This window comes from Tenrec ecaudatus, chromosome 9, assembly GCF_050624435.1.
Source record: "Tenrec ecaudatus isolate mTenEca1 chromosome 9, mTenEca1.hap1, whole genome shotgun sequence".
Taxonomy (NCBI): Eukaryota; Metazoa; Chordata; class Mammalia; order Afrosoricida; family Tenrecidae; genus Tenrec; species Tenrec ecaudatus.
In genome coordinates this window covers 140449406-140469924 of record NC_134538.1, presented here as the reverse complement: position 1 = coordinate 140469924, position 20519 = coordinate 140449406, and the positions used below count along the sequence as shown (strand labels likewise).

The 20519-nt window shown below is 44.1% G+C and overlaps 1 protein-coding gene across 3 annotated transcripts in view; it reads right to left on the bottom strand.

Moving 5' to 3' along the window:
• The window catches only part of CPED1 (cadherin like and PC-esterase domain containing 1), a 325775-nt gene that overhangs the window by 220806 nt on the left and 84450 nt on the right, over positions 1-20519 (bottom strand). For all 3 annotated transcript variants that reach the window (XM_075558608.1, XM_075558609.1, XM_075558610.1), the window contains one exon: positions 10701-10776. In XM_075558608.1, the coding sequence (XP_075414723.1) occupies positions 10701-10776 (76 nt within the window). The remainder of the gene's footprint in view (positions 1-10700; positions 10777-20519) is intronic.

Genomic DNA, 20519 nt, shown 5'->3' with positions numbered 1-20519 from the left:
CTGTGGATTTTGTCCATCCAACATCTCTGTTGTCTACTTTTGAGAAACAAACAGATGGGTCTGCCCAGCACAGTTTCCCGCCATTCCTAGCCAGGGGGGCAGTCTCTGCCCCCCTTCACAGGAGCTCTTCTCCAGGTCTCGTGCTGACCAGGTGCAGAAAGATGAGGTAATCTGCTCCCAGGAGGATTTACAGCCTCGGGCTGCTTTAAGTTGGAATCAACTCGGTGGATGTGGGTTTGGTGTTCAGTCTTGACCGAGGTGGCCCAGAACCATTTCTGCGGTCTCTCAATTTGGAGCTGGAGGAGAGGAGCTTTATTTGTGAAGTGGGAGTAGCTGGGAGTCACTCTGCCCAGCGTATGGAGGAAAGCTAACTGCAGAAAGAGAGAGGGAGCCAACCTAGGGAGTGGACGGTGGAGTGGGGAAAGAGATCTAATGACCTCATCCCTGGAACCAGGAAGTGGGAAGGCAGATTCCCCACCCCCTCCCTTTGGATTTACTAGTGTGCTGGCCCCTCCTTGACCCTCGTGGTAATTTGGATTAGGTTTTTGTATTTACAAATGAAAAAGTTCTTCTTCATGCATTTCTTATACTGTGGCAGAGAAGGAATTTAGTTCTTCCAGTTGAGGCAGAGATATGGGACAGAGAGAGAATTTAGTCATCAGGGAATTTACAATCTAGATGGAAATTAGAAGCATTTACATGAAATAGTAACAATATTACACACTATAATACACAGAATGACGGCAACATGTAAAAATTCTTTCAAACAAGGATCTATTTGGTAACCTGAGAGCACTAAACTTAGATGAGCCTGGAAATACTATAAAAATGAGGAAAGCCAAGGAGACACTTCCGATATTTTGGAAAAAATATTAATATATGCATGTACATATGCAAATGTGTATATTTAAAATACAATAGACTGCATGTACTCAAGTATAAGTCAACAGAATAACAGCTGAGGCACCTAATTTTACCACAAAAACTGCATTAAAAAATGTGCTTAAAAACTTGGCTTACCCACGAGGATATACGGTACTGTAAAATATGCATTCAAGTAAATAATGTGTACAATGTCTAAATATAGATATAGAACAGATATAAAACTAAACTCTGCGGCCACATCGTTTGCAACTCATAACCACCCCAGAGGGCAGAGAGGAACGGCCCTATACGCTCCCGAGGCTGTACATCTTACAGAATCAGACGGCCATGTCTTTTTCCAGAGGAGAGGTGGGTGGGTTTGAACTGCTGACCTTGGGTTGACAGCGTCTCCGTGCTTTAACCACTGCAACACCGTGGCTTCTGAGTACACACACATGCACACGCATCTGGCTAGAGTCTCTGATCCTGTACTTGGTGAGTCATCAATATGGTGTGATTATTTTGTATGGCAGCCACAGAGAGCTCGCTCACTCTTAATGCCCGCCTTGTTGTCCACAGGAGCCCTGGTGGTCTAGTGGTTACACTTTGGGCTGCTAACCTCAAGGTAAGTTGTTCAAAATCACCAGCAGCTCTGTGGGAGAGAGAAGAGGCTTTCTATTCCTGGGAAGAGTTATAATCTCAGAAACCCATGGGGGCAGTTCTACCCTGCCCCATGGGGTCACCGTGAGTCAGAATCAGCACTATGGCAGTGAATTTGTTTGTTTGTTTGTTTAGTTTTCTACTGATAAATGTACTACATTTTGTCATTTGTTTGTGGTGTTCTATGCTTCGAAAATTATACATGTTTTGGGAAGATGTGGACAGATAAGCCATTTCACTAATTTTTCTTTCTTTCTGCTTTATTGTGTTATTTTTTTCTCTCTGAAATGATGCCTCTTACTAGTAATAGGGCATAATAAGAAGAGTATTTTGTTAGTGGAAAAGATCAGAGGAATGCAGAAAGTGCATGCGTTAATCATTTTTTCATTTGCTGTCTGTCCTCATTCACTTCCTTGGAAGGGTTGCCAACAACCTAAACAGGATACAGGAAGGAAGAGAGAAGCGCATTTCTGATAACTTTCATTCTTGATAAACGGGGAATATCACGAGAGGGTTCCCCGTTTACTGCCTGCTGTTAAAACACTCTCTTCTGGAGGGCCTTACCCAGAGCCACATTCCCTGCCTGATGTCCACAGAGGGGTTGGTTCAGAAGGTGCCTGGAGGTGACTCCTGGGGAGCGGAAAGAAAGGGGAGGGAGGATCCAGAGGGAGGAGCAGCCTGCTTCCACCAGGCCCAGCAATCTGACTTCCTGTGTGATAGAGGCCTTTTGAGTGACTTATCTTCCTCTTCTTTTCATTTAAAAAATGTTTACATCTTCAAATATACATTTATATCCACCCAAACCTCTGCTGTGGTCCAGAGTCCTGCTCTTTCTGATTTAGGTCTTTGTCTTGGGCACCGTGACTTTCGTTCTTCACAGGATCGTAGGAGAAAAGGGTGGAAGAGCGCAGCTAGTCAGCAGAGAGTGTTACAGTGATTTCTCCTTCCAGATACAGAACCAGTAAGAGGAAGAAATCTCCCCAGAGGGAGAGAGTACCAAAACACCCCCCAAGAAGGGAGAGAATGCTCATCACTGTCTGCCTCCCGCTGGTTCTTGGCACTTAGATTCGCCCCTGGAGAACTGCCCAACGAATATTCTGGAGGGAGTGGTACAAAAACGAGTCTGCTCCCTAAGACAGTGACATGCTTCCCTCCAGCCTGCCTACGTGAAGGCCAACTACTAATGTAATGAGGGGGCAGCAATGAGGAGGTCGGTGTTCAGGCTGCGATTGTAACCCCCAATGCGTGTCCTCTATGGAGTATACGGATCTCTCCCAAACTGCAGGTTACCTGCTCCTGCGAGCTTCTGAATTTGCCCTTTTGTTTGGAGAGTGGGGATGGGAAGGGTGTGGGTGCCCGGAGCACACTGCCTGTGGGAGACAATGACACCAGCTGGATTGAAGGGGTGGGTGGGGCAAGGTCTTCTGGACCATGAGGTCAGAAGAAGAAATTTGAGATTCATTTTCTGAGTAAAATGGGAGCTATTTAACAGTAGTGCGACCCCGGTATTGGACCTTTCTATGGTCTCCAAAATAGTTCTTGGCATTCTAATGCCATCATGGATTTGGCTCTTTTCCTCACCTGGGGAATCCCAATGTCCTCCGATAACTTTGCTTACTTCTTCCCTAGCATGTGCAACAATGAATGCATATGACAGCGTCGCACAATTACCTAGCGGCAGGGAGCATCTGCTGACCAAGTACCTGCCGGAGAACACAAACTCTTACTCACCGCTGTTCAGTAGCTCCCAAAAGCTCAGTTCAGAGGAGCCACTCTTAAACAAAGACTTCCTGGATTTTTCGGTCATAAAACACTCTGAACTCAGTGCCTCTGAGTTGATGCTGACTCGGTGCAAGCCTGTAGGGCAGGGTAGAACTATCCTTTGAGTTTTTGAGACTGTAACTGTTTCCTGGAGTAGAAACCCTACTCTTTCTCCCCAGGAGCAGCTGATGATTTTGAACTATGGACCTTGCAGATTGTAGCCCAAGGCATAACCACTATGCCACCAAGACTCCTTTCTATGACCATACCTCTCTCTACACCACAATCCCCCATCACGGTAGTTCAGCCACCTGTGAAGTGTCATCTTCAAGCAGAACAGAGCGTTGGTTATGAAATTGGTATCTGAATATTTTTTTAATTAGTTTGGATTTAATACATATATCATTTCCAATTTCAATCATGTCAAGTAAAGTGTACAATTGCTACCAGTCAATTTCCAAACATTTTTTTAAGTGTGCTTACAGCTTTCAGGCCTTTCCTCACCCCCACCTCTTTCTGCCAGCACCATTCATACATGTACATGACGGACCTGTAGGCATTTGGATGTGTGACTCGTGTCCTATGTCAACTCTATTCCTGATTAATCACAAGGATAGAGGGCTGGCTACCTGGCACACACTGCTGCAGACAGGCCTATGCAAATGGAGTTCCAAGATGATGTAAAGAGTTAACATGTTCCAATTAAAGGCTGGAGCTTTAATCCCACCCAGAAGTGACGTGGAAGAAAGGCCTGGTGATCTACTTTGGAAAGATTAGCCATAGGAAACCCTGTGGAGCACAATTTGACACCTCTGGAACCACCATGAGTTACACTCAACTAGAAGGCAACTGTGTGTGTGTGTACATTTATTAAATGAGAGTTTAGAGGACATTCTGACCTCCACTTTGGATAGTGTGTTAAAAAGGAATGATAGAAGACAGAGAGGATGTCGCTTTGACTAGACTAGTGGTGGTAGAGACAGGGAGAAATGGATGGACCCCGTTATAGGTTGGGGGTGGGCAGCTTGCTAATGGACTGAGTGCCAATTGGAATGCACTTCAAGAAATTCTACCAATTAGGAATTCACTGGGGTTGCGAGATTCTTTTATGAAAATGCAAATACTTCTAAGAGGCTTATGGCTGGGGTGCGAGTGTAATTTAGTGTGCATTAGTTCCATCAGCTTACTTTCTGCTATCTTCTAGCAGAAATCAGTCACACTGAAGAGATGAACGTTGTGCTGGGGAAGAATGGGTAGCATCAGAGATGCAGTTGTGTGGGGGACTGGAGGTGAAAGTGTTTGGAAAGCAAGAACTATGACATAGCACATAGGTAACACAGATGGGGTGTCTCCTGGAGAGTGGACTAAGTCCCCTAACTCTCATAAAATACGGGAATGTTCCCATTCCTTGCTCTTTGGTTTGAAGGAATGAGAGCAGAGAAGAGGGCAAAAATCCATGAAAATACTCAAATCCTCTTCTCAAAAATCTCATTGCCATCGAGTCAATTCCAACACAGACAGACCCTGTAGGACAGGGTTGAATGACCCCTGTGGGTTTCTGAGACTAGTGGTTACGAACTGCTGACCTTGTAGTTCGCAGTCCAATTCTCAACCGCGATGCCACATTGAGAATTTCAGTGCCATCCTGCTTAAATTTCCACAAAGCTGTCTGATTCCCTGATAATCATGGTGATACACTCAAATGTTCAGCAGTTCTAAACCACCAGTCATTCTGTTGGAGAAAGATGAGGCTTCCTACTTCCATGAAGAACTGCGATCTCAGAAACCCTCAAGGGCAATTCTACCTGGTCCCATAGGGTGGCCTTGCGTCAGAATTGACTCCCTGGCAGAGTGGGTGAAAGAGAGACTGTCGCAGGATCCCAGGGGCAGAGCGACCTTGTCCCATTGTGTCCCTGCGAACGGGAATCAACTTGATGGCAGAGTTGTTTGTTTGTTTGTTTTTAAATGATATACAGGAACAAAGTTACACCTAGAATGCTAAAATCCATGACTGGTAGTGAGGGAGATAAACAGCTTTACTTTTGGTCAAGGTTGATTAATAGTTTTAATTATATTATTTTGAAGTTCTGCTTGGTAGGAAACATCATCAATGATCCTTGAAGGGCCTGTCTTGTTTTAAGAGAACCCAAAGGCATTGTTGTGCCTCTTATTTTCCTTTCATCCGAATGGACTCACAAGTTACCAAAACAACAAAAATAAGGAGACAGGTTTTCCCCTCAAGAGTCCCAAATACTACCTGTGGGTACATTTCCGGATACAGTTCCAATTGTACATGAAAACCAGTGTTCAGAGATAGCCTATCCCCGCTGGAGAGAACGAGCCAGAGCCGAGACCTTGGCACACGCTTAGCAAGACAAGGACAAAAAGAACACCTCACAAGCCAAGCGAAATATTTCCCTATGTTTTATTTTGTACTTGTATTCCAAATATGGAAGAAAAAATCACTTTCCTATAAAGCACACATGCATACAACTTAATAAAAAGCAATGCAACATAGGAGCAGCCCGCTTGGATCAACTAAAAGTATGGCGCTTGGTTTTGTTTTGTCTCAGAAGGCAAAGCCTTCCGTGGTAAGATAAAAGTAAATCTTTGTGCGAGCCCATGGATTTGTGTCTTTCCGTTGGAGTCATGAATGTAATGTCAGGTACACGGAGTCTGACTGTAGAATGGAGCAGTCTGGGTTCACCTCTGAGGCTGTCTTCATTCACGTCTCTGTCTGACCCAAACTCGGTGGTCCTGGCTCATTAACCTGAGGCCCAGACCCATATACCAATGTCATCATCATTTCCCTCATGGCGTCCCTGTGTCCACCTACTGCTGAAGATACAGCCTGGGACAGCATGTCTGTAGGGCGGGAGGGTGAGGGGGCACAGTGGGGTAATGTCCTCGCAATAGGATCGATCATTGCCAATCCTCCCGTCTCTAGAGAGCATAAAAATGAAGCATTGTGAGGTTTCATGCATTGCTCAGGTTCACACGTTGGTTAAACTTCAGAGGTCACACTGCAGGGCCTTCTTCCCTGAAATTGCTGGGTGACACTTTCCCAGGAGTCTGACATTTCTGTACATCTTTCTGATGGACACACTCCCTCCCTTTCTTTGTTCTGACTGGCCTTCGAAGAGATGCTTAGAGAGAAATTAACCTTGAAAGACACAGACCACCACCTTAATCTGAAGTCAAGGGGAAACCCAGCTTTGGTCCAATGTAATAGACATGTTTCCCTCTGAGACCAGGGGCAAGCATTCTGACTGCCCACTAGGAGGGACGCAGGCTCTCCATGTAATTGCGGCTTCATTCTTACTCTCTTGAAGCACAACCCCTTAAGTGTGCAGCTGTCTCCTACCCTCGTCAGAGAACTGGGGTTCAGGGAATTGGGACAAATGCTAGGACACTGGCTGCTGCTATTGCTACAAGGCGTGAAGTCATTTTCTATAACCCACAAGTCTCACAACCTTGGCTAGCAATCAAAACACACGGCAGGCTGACTTGGAAGCTGAGTTGGGTCAAGTTCAGATTTTTCCATAGGTTTTGGCCAGAAAGAGCATCGTAGTGATCATCTATCATGAAAAGAGAGGACATATTAAATATTTGGAGACCTGTTGTTTGATTTTTTAAATCTAGGCTGATCCAGAGAGAAAGATGGGCGTTTTACTTCAGTAAAGAGTTACCGTCTCTGAAACTCACAGAGGCAGTTCCACCTTCTCCTATAGGGTCGCTGTGTGTCAGCCAGTCTCGATGTCATTGAGTTTGTTTTAGAGGATGATCCAGTTATCTGGATTTTCTTTTTAATTTTTGAGAATTAAGTATTTTCTAGCATAATCTACCCTGTGGTTTATTCTCCACAGCACACACACACACACAGGTGTGCATCCCATAGTGCCCGTGACACGCTCTGTGTGATGATCTTTAGATGTCCTGCAAACACCATCTGACAACCTGATGTAAGCTCCCTCCTGGTCTTCCTCATTGATGCTTCCAGTAGCTACTGGTGCTGGTGGAGGCAAGGAAGGAGAGGGCAGAGCAGGCCCCCTGCAAACAGCAGGAGCAGGCTGAGCCCCACAGAGCCTGCCATGAGCCTCTCCAGGATCTCATGAAGAGGTGCTGAGAGCAGCTCCTACCTGCCTGCCTGCCACACCCAGGGCCTGTATTCCACGCCCCCAGCGTCCAATGCTGTAAGAGGTTTGGGTCTGTAAAACCACTGAGGGGAAATACTTTATATACTCGTGTCTAAGCCGGGGTTTTTTTTTAGCACATTTTGTATGCAGTTTCTGTGGTAAAATTAGGTGCCTCGGCTGATATTCAGGTCAGTTTGTACTCGACTGTATATGGACATAAACAAAAGGAGAACTACTTTCCTTTTACAAATTGTTATGGGGCCACTGATGTATATTCAAGTGTGCATGTGATGGGAAGTTACCCAAATGAATTACAGTTGTCTGTCTGTATGTACACCCATAAGTACAAGAATCCACATTTTCCAGAAACAAGTTACCTTTATAGATTAAGAAATGCATACATAAACTCCCTGCAGTTAACTCGCATGTAGAGATGAAATATTTGTATTCCATTTTTTTCTTTTTTCCTACCTACAAGTGAAGCACGGTCTAAAAGAGCAAGAGCCATTTGGGGTTTCAAGTGGAGTGGCTAGAACATATAGCGTCTTCAAAAGTACCTTTTTAAAAACCTATCCAGCTAGTGTGTACTTTCATTATCCTACCATCTTAATAATTCAATTTATTTTTTAGTGGCTGGTTGCTATCTCATCTATCTTCAGTATTCATAACAAATAAAATATTCTTAGTCCTATGAATACCGAGTTTATGTCATATAATATATATTCATAGCAGCAGCCTGCTGCAAAAGCTATTGTTTATAAAGCTTAAATCAGAATTCCTTTAAGGAGAGGTATTATTTTAAAGCTATACATTCAAGAAAATGATCTTCAGCTAGGAGGAAAAGTAGCGTGACTGGAGAAATAATTCCATGGAAAATCCTGTATATTTTGTGAAATTAACTTTTTAGTTGGAGAGGTAAGTAGAAAATGAAGGCACTATCGTTTGGAAAAAACTTCACATCTGTAACTGAGAGATGTTCTTAAAATAATTTTTTTAATAATTAAAGCGAAAGAAGATTATTTAAAAAGCCCTCTTAATTTTACTTATAAAATGATAAGTTTTGCAACAATTTTTGGAGGAATTAAAAATTTGGGTCATGTATTTCTGCCTATAAAGAGGTTTTACTCCTGGGATTCGATCCTGCTAACCACACGCTAAAGAAATGCAACATTCTAGCTCTGTCATTCTGACGTGTGAGTTGCAACCGAGGAAAAAGCACTTAAAAACATGCAGCGTCTACTCCAAACAGGAACACATTCTTTTTCAGATTGCTAATGAAATGATTTCTGGAAATTCATTAAAGTTGCATTAACAGAAACAATTATTATCTTGCATCTCACAAAAGCATCAGTGATCTATTTTTTTTAAAAAAAAAACCTATCCAGCTAGGGTTACGATAGATAGATAGATAGATGATAGATAGATAGATAGATAGATAGATAGATAGATAGATAGATAGATAGATAGATAAAATAAAAATACCTCTGTGGCAGTCATATGACTTTATGTCAACTACACACTGCTCCTGGTTTGGAGTGGAGTCACACCTGTCAATCGGGTCACAGCCTGATGCTGTCCCTTGGAGTCATGACCTTCTCATAAGCAAGAGCCCTCTCCTCCTTCCCCTTCCTGCCCGCTGGCCTCTGGGAGAGCCGCTGGAGCCCTGCCATCTTTCCACCGACCTTGGTTCACCCACCGGCCTGTGATTTCCCTGCATTCTGTATCACTGTGTGTAGCTGCTTGATTCTGAAGAAGGTCTTAGGAACTACTATCAGACTTATGGACTGCAGGGGGGATGCTTTCCTGATATGTAATTACTTCTTGATATAAAGTTATTTGATAGATAGACAGATAGATAGATAGATAGATAGATAGATAGATAGATAGATAGATAGGAGATAGATAGTGGCATAGACATGTCACTAGATTTGTTTTTCTAGTCCTAAACAGCATCCATAGATAACATTTTTAAAGATTACCCATTCAGTTACTTTCTTGACTAAAAACAATAACCACCAACTTTAAATAAACTAAAAACCAAGCTCATTGCCATTACGTCGATGCTGATTCACAGCAACCTCTGTGGGTTTCTGAGACTACAACTATTGACTGGCGTAGCAAGGCCAGTCTTCCTCTTGAGGAGCGGCTGGTGGTTTCAAACTGCCGACTATGCGGATCACAGCCCAAAGTATAACCACTACACCACGAGGGCACATTGTATAAAAGTATCTAAAATTGAAAGTTGAAGTACTGGGTTGTTTTTTTCAGCTCCTGGTAAATAACTGTACAAGAGAGTAGCCTTCACAATGGAACATACCAACGTGGTTTACGTTTTGTGTGAGAAAGGAAACCCCATGCAAAGGCTGATCTCACTGCCATTGCATCTAATCTGACTTACAGTGACCCCGGGGAATAGAGTCAAACTGCCCCTGTGGGAGTACGAGGCTATATATCTGTATAGAGTAGAATGCCTCATCTTTCTCCCACAGAGCACTTGATGGGTTTGAACTCCTAACCAAGGAGTTAGTCACCCGGTGCATAACCCATTACACCACCATGTGTTACGATACAGCCTCAGTTTTCTGATTCCAGTAGGACACAGATACCTTTTTTTTAAGAGTTAAAGTTATACAGATTTAACTTTTAATTAATATATTTTTTAAACTTTCTACAGGTAGAAACCATTAAGCATTAAATGGGTTTTAGCAAGAAATCGGAAGAATGCTTTTACTGATGGCTTTTAAACTGGGCTACAATTTTACCTGAAGGCTCATTTCATCCATGAGGGGGCTTATGTACTTCCTGGTGTTTTTCTCCTACTCTGGGGACCTATATGAAAATGGAAGATGGTGCTTTTTCTTCCAACCTTCTAACAGTAGAGGCACGGAATTTATTCATTTGGCATCCTATCTTACACACACAGACTAATTGAGGGCATGCCAGCAAAGAAGAACCATTTGTTAGAATCACAATTCATATCGCAATAAGATACTTTAAAAATTCCAAGTTTTAGATAACCAGAATAAGTCCTTTATTATTTTTTTCAAAGCAGCAATTAAGTTAAAGACAAATCAGAGGAGTAGAAAGCCTTTCTTGCAGGATGGAAGTCAGAATTAAAGACTATCACTGTGATGCATTTGTATCCCTCATTATCATGGTCTTCTGCTTGCTAAGGCTTGTGGAAGATGTGTGACAGAGGGACTGTCAGAAAAGGCTCTAAAGAGGCTGCGCCCAGTCCTTCGCACATTCTCATGCAAAAGGAGGCTAGCTAGAGATTACCTGGAAATCTTCTAATTATTTGGCATAATCCTTCCTTTCTGCATAGCTGATGCTGTAAGTCTGGTAAGGTATTTACCTGCAAAGAATGTAAAAGATGCTACAGTTAGGCATATATAAATGCTGAAACAAAGAAAAAGCAAGAAACCCCAGAGGGCACATACAAGGGTGCTTTGAAAAGTCCGTGTAAACAATCCATTTCCCACAAACCTTTGGAAGCCTCCTTGTCTTTTCCACATTATCTACCCGAGGAGAAGCTCTCCTGGGGCCGTGGGAGAAATATGGGCCTGCTAACCTGAAGGTCGCTGGATCACGACTGCCAGCTTCTCCCAGGAAAAAGATGAGGTCTGGCTGCTCCTGTGAGGAGTCCTGGTGGAGGAGAGGGGCTTGCTCACTGCAGGGTTAGCAGTGCTAGCCCCCCAGCCGCTCTGGGGGAAGAAGAGGAGGCTTCTTGTTCCCATACAGATTTACAGCCTTGGAAACCCACAGGGGCAGGCCTATTCTGTCCTCAACAGCTGTTACGTGTCAGAGTCGACTGGATGGCAGTGAGTGTGATCTTGGTTGGTTACCCAGTCATTGGGCGGAAGTTCCAAAGTCTTTGAGTAGTGGAGCCAACCCAAGCAATTTCACTTCACCACAATAAGAAATACCACGAAGCATACCTATAAGTCAATCCTACTCCACAGCCACAAGAGCCCACAGTGGTGTGCAACCGGGTAGATAGTGAAAATTCAGTGCTAAACCTGTCTGAAAATTTCAAATATACTCTTCCCTTCATACTAAAGTACATCACTGCTTCCAAACACACACACACACACACACACACACACACTGACACACACACTCACACACACAGTCACACACACACTCACACACATACACACACACTCACACACACACTCACACACATACACACACACTCACACGCACTCACACACACACACACACACAAATCAGTTACTGCACTACTCTATTTTAACCAAACTTTGTTCTTAGATTTTTAACATCATCATCATAAATCCACATGTATTTTTTCATTAGAAAGGAGAGGAAATATACCAAAGTACACAATATTCTCCTCTTCTTACAAACTTCTATTTTGGTTTGGTATTTATAATTAACTACACTGCAGAAATGAAACTAAATATGGTAAAGCCGTGGGAAAAACAACAGAAAGAGGTCAGTGTGAATTAGTTTGCAAATTAGATGAGCTTTTATGACATGATAGGTTTCTCCAAATGAGCTCATTCTTGATAAATAAAACAGTGCAGTCTCTCCAAGAGGCCTCCTGCTGGAGTTAAAGACAAAGAACGGACCTGCAGTGGGTAGAAGGGCAGAAACCAGAACCAGGGACTCTGGACCCACGTCTAGAATGTAATAGAAATGTCGCATGGCACCCATCAGGTTCCTTCCCTTGGCTCCTTTGTAAAAGAAAGCATTCAGAGACATTGGTCTCTAAGGTCCACCTTTAAGGTTTTATAAATTCAATCACAATTGGTAGATTTGTTTGAAATGCTTTACATGTGTTTGGATTAAAGATCCTCCCACCTTTACAATTTCATTAGCTCGACTCAGTTTTTAGCAAACTTTCTCTCTGCCAGTAGTAGCTGGAACAAGGGCACACTTCAGCCAGGTCCTGTCTGGAAAAAGCCTGGCTTCAAGGAACCTACTCTTGGGGTTCTGCACTAGATACTCCACTTTGACAGCCTACAAAGGTGCCAGAGTCTAAGATGCTCACATCCTTCTGCACTGGGAAGTGAGAAAAGGCTAGGCAGAGAGGATGCTTCAGACCTGAGGGACAGCTTGTTGTTGGAGGCCGTCATGTGGATTTCAACTCTTCCCAAGCATATGGGAGAAATGCTTCCTCTAGTGGTCTAGGCTACAATCTTGACAGCCGCTTTTCTTCCCAGCACAGAGGCCGGTGGGCTCAAACAGCCACTCTTATAGGGAGCAGCCAAGTGCTTAGCCATGAGGAGCTTCTATATGGTTCAAACTGAAAAGAGAGAAAAGTTGATTAATGAAATAGAAGACAAGAAGATGGATGAGTTAAAGTTTATTGTGCCAACCTGGCCGATAAAGACGTGTGGGGTTAATTGAAGGACAGAGAGACAAATGGTTCAGTGAGCCTCAACTTTCTAGTTTCCAGGTCTCTTGCTTTGTGATGGTTGAACCAGGGTGCAGCTGCCTTAGCCAGTTCCCTGCTTCAGCTGGCAAGGCTCACTTCCTGCAAGACATCCCCGAGGAGAAGCCGCATGGACCTACCCCGATGCAGCCCTGGGTGCTGGAGCAGCTGTGTGGAGACCCTTGCCAGTACTGAGATGCTTACACATTCCCTGATTCAGCTTTCCTCCTGCAGTCGGCATCATTGCTTGTCTTTTGTGAGATGGAGAAGGACTTCGTGGATTGGTGTTGGTCATATGGGTTAATGTTGGACTTGTGAGCTTGGGCAGCACTGGGTAGGATGTTTTCTTGATGTGCACTTACCCTTTATATAAAATTCTCTCTTATACATATGTGTTTTTGTGGATTAGTTTCTCTGATGTACCGAGACAAACACAACGGGCTTTCATGAGACCCTGAAGTTTGCGACTCCGAATTCCCGAGAAAGGCATTAGGACAAAGGCAGAGCCCTGCAAGAGTACCCAGAACATCCAAGAGTCATTTTTTCTTTGGGAAAAGCTTCAAAGGCACTAAAGGGGGAATTTTTCTCCCTGAAGCAAAAGCCACTGCTTTTGTCTGGACTTGGTAGACTCTAGGCAATAATGCAGATTAAAGGCTATATTGTTTCAGCTCCACACTGCTGCTCCCACAGAAAGACCTCGAGTAGGCAACCTTCGCAAATAGAAAATGATTTTCCCAAAGTTGAGGAAGCTAGCGGCCCAAACTCAAGGTGCCGTCTCCTGGGGAAGCCTTTCTCCCTCGGAGGACTCTGGATGAAAGGTTCTTTGGAGTCTTGCCCCTGGGTGATCTTCATGTGGCTTCGCATCGCTCCTCCCCATTTCTGCTCTGCTCCCTTGTTTAAATTTGTCCATGTCTCAAAAGAACTTGACTCAAAATACAGTGGACACTAGCCCTGCCTCGTTAACCTAATACCACAGACAACTCATTCCCAAAGGGGATGAGTGTCACAGGCCTACATCAAGCCAACCTCACAGGCATCAAGTCACCTCAGCTCATTCAGCTCCTGCAGGACCCAGTGCACTTGCCCGTCTGAAGCTGCAGTCTTCACAGAAGCACACTCTCACGTCTTTCTCCCGCGGTGCTACTGGTGGGTTTTGAACTGCCAACCTTTTAATGAGTAGTTGAGCACTGAATCACTGACCTGCCAAGCACAGAGGTTAGGGTTTCCAACACATATCTTGGTGGAAGCCCCCACAGGCACAGTGAGAGAAAGAGGTACCAGTCTGACTCTGTAAATATAGCCTGTTAGTCTGCCCTACTCTACCCAAGCATATCACTAGGATGCAGAATAGACTTCACAACTTGACAGCAATGGGCTTGGTTTATTTTTGGCTTATTTGTTTTCTACAAATCACCTATTTTAATTGAGAGGGAAGAAGATGATAGGATAAAAGTTCCACTCATGACATCCCACTCTTGGGCTTTCCAGAATTCATATTGTTGTATCCACATGCAAGAGTCTTAAGCCCACTTCAAGTTGAAAAGTTCATATTCTGAAACATCAATATCAAATGCCAATGAGATTTTAGACATATTCTCTCCTGCAACAACATATCTCTTTATCTGGGAACCTTTGAAATCTAGACGATACATTATCAGCTGCTGAAGTACAATGGTAGATGAGGTACGAGGGAGAAATGCCCATTGCTAAATTGGAGGGAAGGCCAAGGTAACAGGTCCCAAGCAAGTCCAAAGCCCAGCAGAGCGTTATACAAGCTGTCAAGGCTTGCAAACGAGTCTCCTTTCTCTGAGACCATCTGGCCCTGCTCTCCATACTCTGAGATGGTGACCACGTTCTCTAGATTCCGGGTGGAGGGCCCTAGGCCCTGGTGTTGGCAACTGTGACCCTCTGGTGTGAGTGGTGACCCTACCCTTCAGCCCTTTGGGTGTGGCAGCAACCCCACCCCACTCCACCCCCATCTTTGCCTAGCAACCTCCTTGCCTTGGCACTCAACAATGACAGCTCCAGACTCTGGGACTGAGTTAGTGTTGATGTGACTCTTAAATCTAAAGGCCTTGATGGTACATTTTGAAGTCTCTGCATTCCCAGTTTTCCTCGCTTCTTCCAGCAGTTTCGCTGGTCTCCCAGGTGCTTCTGGGATGGCCTTTTGGAGGCCTGCAGATGTAGCTTCTCGGGCCTGTCTGCTGCCTGTCGAATTCTAAGAGGCAGCCAGCATTCTCGCCTTCCGTTCGTTCTCTATCCCCTCAGCCTACGCGGATGCGTTTTCTGCTGTGGTTGTCGGTTAGACTGAGCAGTCACAGGCTTAGTCTCTGTAACAGAAGATGTTTAGCCACATCCTTGGTGAAAGTTCTAGGACACGTGACACTTTGTGCAACAGTTAGTTTCCCAAGCGTTTTGCTTTCAGTTCGCGTGGTTCATTTTTAAGACCATCTCTTTCCCCTGACATTCTATTACAAGCAGCAAATCGAAACCACATGGCCCCTTTAAGATCTTTCTTAGCAATCTCTTCCGCTAAAATATCCAAGTTCATTACTTACAAGGTACAACACCAGCCACAGGCAGGGGTCAGGATTTACAACACCTAATTGGGGGGTTGGGGGGTGGACATAATACACTTCATAAGAGCTTTGTACTGCAAGAGATTCTCCACTACTTTGTAAAGGGCCTGAACTGGCAAACACTAGGGCCCCCTTGTCCTGCTGTCCCGATCTAGAACACCAAATGAAATTCAAAATCTTGGTAAAATGTATAGCAATAAATGAAGCATTGCGCTAGATGCTGTCAAGACAGAGCACAGCTTGCGTACAGTTCCGTCGAAAGCGTGGAGTTCTGTGTCCCGGCACAGAGATGGGATTTCCCACGAGACCTTAGGTCAGGAAAGCGCACTGACTCATCAGGATCAACAAAACATCTGGTTCAAAAATTCAGAGCCAAGCCAAGGGAGGCAACTGCTCTCACCCTTCCGCTTTCCTTTCTCTCACCCCGGCCCCCATGACCTCCGACCAGGCTCTTCTCTTGGGAGCACATCCTTGGAATTCACAGAGCCATGAGGGACATAACCTGGTGAGACTCCAAATACCATCTCCACTCTGCCCCGAACGTAACCCCAATGAAGCAGTTACACTGCGAAACTCAGCACCACAAAGAAAAGAACTTTCCAGGATGATGGGGTCTACATGCTTCTGGGACACTGCCACCACTTACACATGTGTGGCCTTTCACTTAGGAAAACAAGCGATACTTTTTCTGGGTTCTGATGCGTCCTATTTTTGTGTAAAACATAAAATAAGATTTGTATCCTGTTCAAGTGCAACATCACCAAGGAAGGAGGGTCTTGCATTAGATACGTGGTTCTCAACCTGTGGGTCGGCACCCCTTTGGGGGTCAAATAACAGGGGTCGCCTGATTCAGAACAGTAGCAAAATGACAGTGATGAACAAGGAATGAAAATAATTTTATGGTTGGGGGGTCACCACAACATGAAGAACTGTATGAAAGGGTCGCAGCATTAGGAAGGTCGAGAACCACTGCATTAGATGGCTTTATGTGACACACGTCTACAGTTTAACATTTCAATAGCAGTTTTTAATGTAGAGCTCCAACTCTGTGGCGTGCACAGTGAAGCACAAGACGCCCCAACCTCCAGACAAAACGCCCTGCCATCAAGTCCATTTTGACTCTGAGGGACCCAATAGGACAGGTGGAACGACCCCTGTGCGTTTCTCAGACTGTACTTCTTTATAGGAGTAAAAACCCTCATCTTCCTATTGTGGAGAGGCTAACCATGAGGTTCTCATCCCAAAAGTTGACCGCCAGCCCAGTTGATGGTTCGAATCCACCCAAAGATGGCTCTGGAGACATGCAGAACAAAATGTGTCCCAAAGTCAGAGCCTTGAATGGGTTACGGAGCAGTTCTACCCCCTCATCTACCGAGGAGAAGGAGCTTTAGATCAAGAAATTGTTCTAAATCAAGTAGACAGCCCAACCCAGTCCAACGTAAATCTCTAAGTCCCATACCAGTCCTTAAGTCCCAGGCAGCCTCACGCAGCCACATGCAGTGATGCAGAATGCAGAAAGATCACAGGCTGGGGGGTGCCAAGTCATGTGGATCCAGTGGCAGTGGCTCTGTCAGCAATAGGGCCAGTCATCAGGAAGGGGGAGGCAGCGAGGGAAGGGGAGGTTCCCAGGACCCTCCTTAGGAGAAAGCCACGCTCACAAGGAGTCACCATCAGGCTGTGGTCTGCTTTAAAGGCTAACTTCCACCCCTACACATTTTTATGTATCTTCCAAGTTGGCATGAAATTATGTAACTACCATAGCAACTATCTCCCACCAAAGCCTTGCATTAGTTTGAAAGTTTTCATACATACGTGTGCATATTTGTGTGTGTGCATGTGTGTGCGTGCTTGTGGGTGCACACATAGGCTACTGTTGGTTTGTCCACTTCACATGAAAACGTTCATCTGTCTGACAGGATTAGACTCCTTATCCAAAATGGCTAGGACATTCAAGCCCCGAGATGTTTCTAAAACATCAAGTTGGGAGAAAGGGATTGCACATTACAAAAATATTTCAATTCCACCGGATCATCTATAGTCCTTACCTGGGACAACCTACATCTAAATTGTTTCTATTCTCTATTGACAGAAACAAACGTAGAGCATTCTTTTTAAGATGTATTTTACTAAAAAGAACAACAGTATATTAATTATTCACATTTAGAAAATGTTAATAAGTTTGTTTGTTTTTAAGAAATGAAGCTGACAGGAAAACTACTTTGCCTTGTTCTGCTGTGTAGACTCTTGAATCTGTTTAGTTGTGGGGTTTAAGAAAGTCCCCAAGGGGTGGGGATTGTCGGGGTGAGTCAGGAATATAAAAAGTGGTCCACACACCAGTCAGTATCAAAGAGAGCTGCTGCTCTTCCATGCTGGAGCTGCACTGTTTTATGCTTTTTATTCTAAAAATCAGACGTTCTTCCAAGACTGTTGGGTATCATTCATGAGGGAAAATTAATGGCAAGGGAAGAAAAGAACCAGCTAAACAAAGAGCTCTGAGGAAAAAAGAAATCGTTCTTCTCTTTCCCACGTCTCTTGCATCCACTATTATTTCCTTCAAATTCACCTGAAAATGCCCCCAGCATGCTCTAAAAGAAGACCCATTGCAGTAGCTTTCAGTGCTCCAGCTTCTAAAAGCAGCATCCCTGGTTTTAGGGGCTGTTAATCCTACGAACAGGCAGTTAGAAATGAATCCGTCCACTTTTTCAACACTAGAGGCTGCTAGTGAGAGCTGAGATGGAGTCCTAGTTACTAAACTTAGCGTTTCCCCAAATAGTGAACCTCATTTCACTTTCGGTCCCACGTAGGCCAGTGCTGCTAGAACCTGTTTGTTCACATTAATCTCCTAAGAAGAAAGACACACCCATTCCCTTCCTCTAAAACCTTATGATCAGTTATATTAAGCACTAAATTAGAAAGCTCTGGTGTGGTCAGGGATCCACACTTGAGCAGGGACCCTTTCTTTGCTCATGCTAAGCCACTGACAACCCTGCAGTACCCTTGCTGCGTCTGAAGCAACTATTGTTTCAACAACTGATGCTGGCATAAGTCATGATCCAAAGTGACAGTAATCAAATGTGTATCATTGACAGTTCATTTGGTCTTTGGAGATATTTCCTAGTAGACTGTGAAGACAGTTGCTAGAAACTTATTTAGCAAGATTCTAAAGAGAAAGAGTTAAGAACAGGGGTTTGAAGACAGATTAGCTGTGGAACCTCCAGCATGTTTTCTGAACCTCTCTGTGTTTGTCTCCTCAACTGTATGATAATAAAAAACACAGAAACCCCCTGCTTCTGAGTCCATTCCAACTTATAATAACTCTGTAGGATAAGGTAGAACTCCACAAGGTTTCTACGTTTATGACATTTATGGTAGCAGACTATCATGTCTTTCTCCCACAGGGCCTCTGGTGGGTTCGAACCACCAACCTCCACTGTACCACCAGGGCTCCAGCATCTGCAAAGGATGCGCATCAACAAATACGTAAGCATTTAGAATATGCTTGCCACATGTTGTTAGGTGCCATATGGTTGGCTTTGATCCATAGGGACATTATGCACAGCTGAACAAAACACTACACAGTCCTGTGCCATCCTCAAAATTGTTCCTCTCCCTGAGCCCGTTGATGCAACCACTGTGTCAAGTCATCACATTGAGGGCCTTCCTCTTTTCACTGTCCTTCCACTTACCAAACAGGATGTCCTTCTCTAGGGACTGGTCTCTCCTGACAATACACCCAAAGTATGTAAGACTCAGTCTTACCATCCTTGCTTCTAAGGAGCACTCTGGCCTTACTTCTCCCAAGCAGATCCACTTGTCCTTTCAGCAGGCCTTGGCACTTTCGTTATTCTTCTCCAGCACTACAATTTGAATGCATCTATTCTTCTACGATCTTCCTCATTCGATGTCCAACTTTCACATGCATATCATGGCATGGGTCAGGTGCATCTTAGTTCTCAAGGTAAGATCCTTGCTCTTCAACATTCTAAAGAGGTCTTGCGCAGCAGATTTACCTAATGTGATACGTCTTTTGATCTCTTCTGCTTCGTGAGCATTGATTATGGATCCAAGCAAAGAAAAAACTCCTTCACAACTTCAACCTGTCCTCCATTTTTCATAATGTACCTATTGGTCTAGTTGTGAGGATGTTGGTCTTCCTTCCATTGAGTTGTAATCCATATTGAAGGCTACAGCCCTTGACCTTCATTAACAAGTGTTTCACGTTCTCCTCACTTTTGTCTGCATCGTGCCAGGTGTTAGTAAGCTTTCGTCCAATCTTGATGCGCATGCTTCTTCATATCAATCCAGCTTCTCTGATGATTTTCTCAGCATATAGACTGAACAGTATGGTGAAAGGATTCAATCCTGATGCATATCTTTCCCAATTTTAAGCCATGCCGTTTTCCTTGTTCTGTTCCCACAACTGCCTCTTGATCCATGTACAAATTCTGAATGAGCACAATGAAGTGCTTAGGATTTCCCATTCTCAAGGTGATCCACAGTTTATTATAGTCCAGACGGTTGAATGCCTTTCATAGTCAATGAAATATCAGTAAGCATTCTTCTCGTCATCTCTGGTTTGAGTCAAAACCATCTGACATCAGCAAGGATAGCCTTCATTCCCCATCCTCTTTTGAATCCAGCCTTAGCTTCTGGCAGTTCCTGTTCAATGTGCTCTTGCAACCGTTGTTGGATTGTCTTAAGTGAAATTTTCCTCGTGTGTGATAGCAATGATAATGTTCTATAGTTTGAGCATTCCGTTGGGTTACCTTTCTTTGGAATGGGCACAAATATGGATCTCTTCCAGCTAATTGGCTGTCTTCCAAATTTCCTGGCATTGATGGATGAGTGCCCCCAGTTCTTTTTCAGCTTTCTGAAACATTTTGTTGGGAATTCCATCAATTCCTGGAGCCCTGTTTTTGGCTAATACATTCAGAATTTCTTCCTTCAGCACCATTGATCCTTGCTTATATGCTACCTCTTGAAATTGTGAACAGTCCACTAGTTATTTTTGGTACAGTGACTGTGCAGTCTTTCTATCTTCTCTTGATGCTTCCTGCATCATTCAATATCTTGCCTCTAGAGTCATTCAAAATTGCAACTTGAGACTTGAATTTTTTTCTT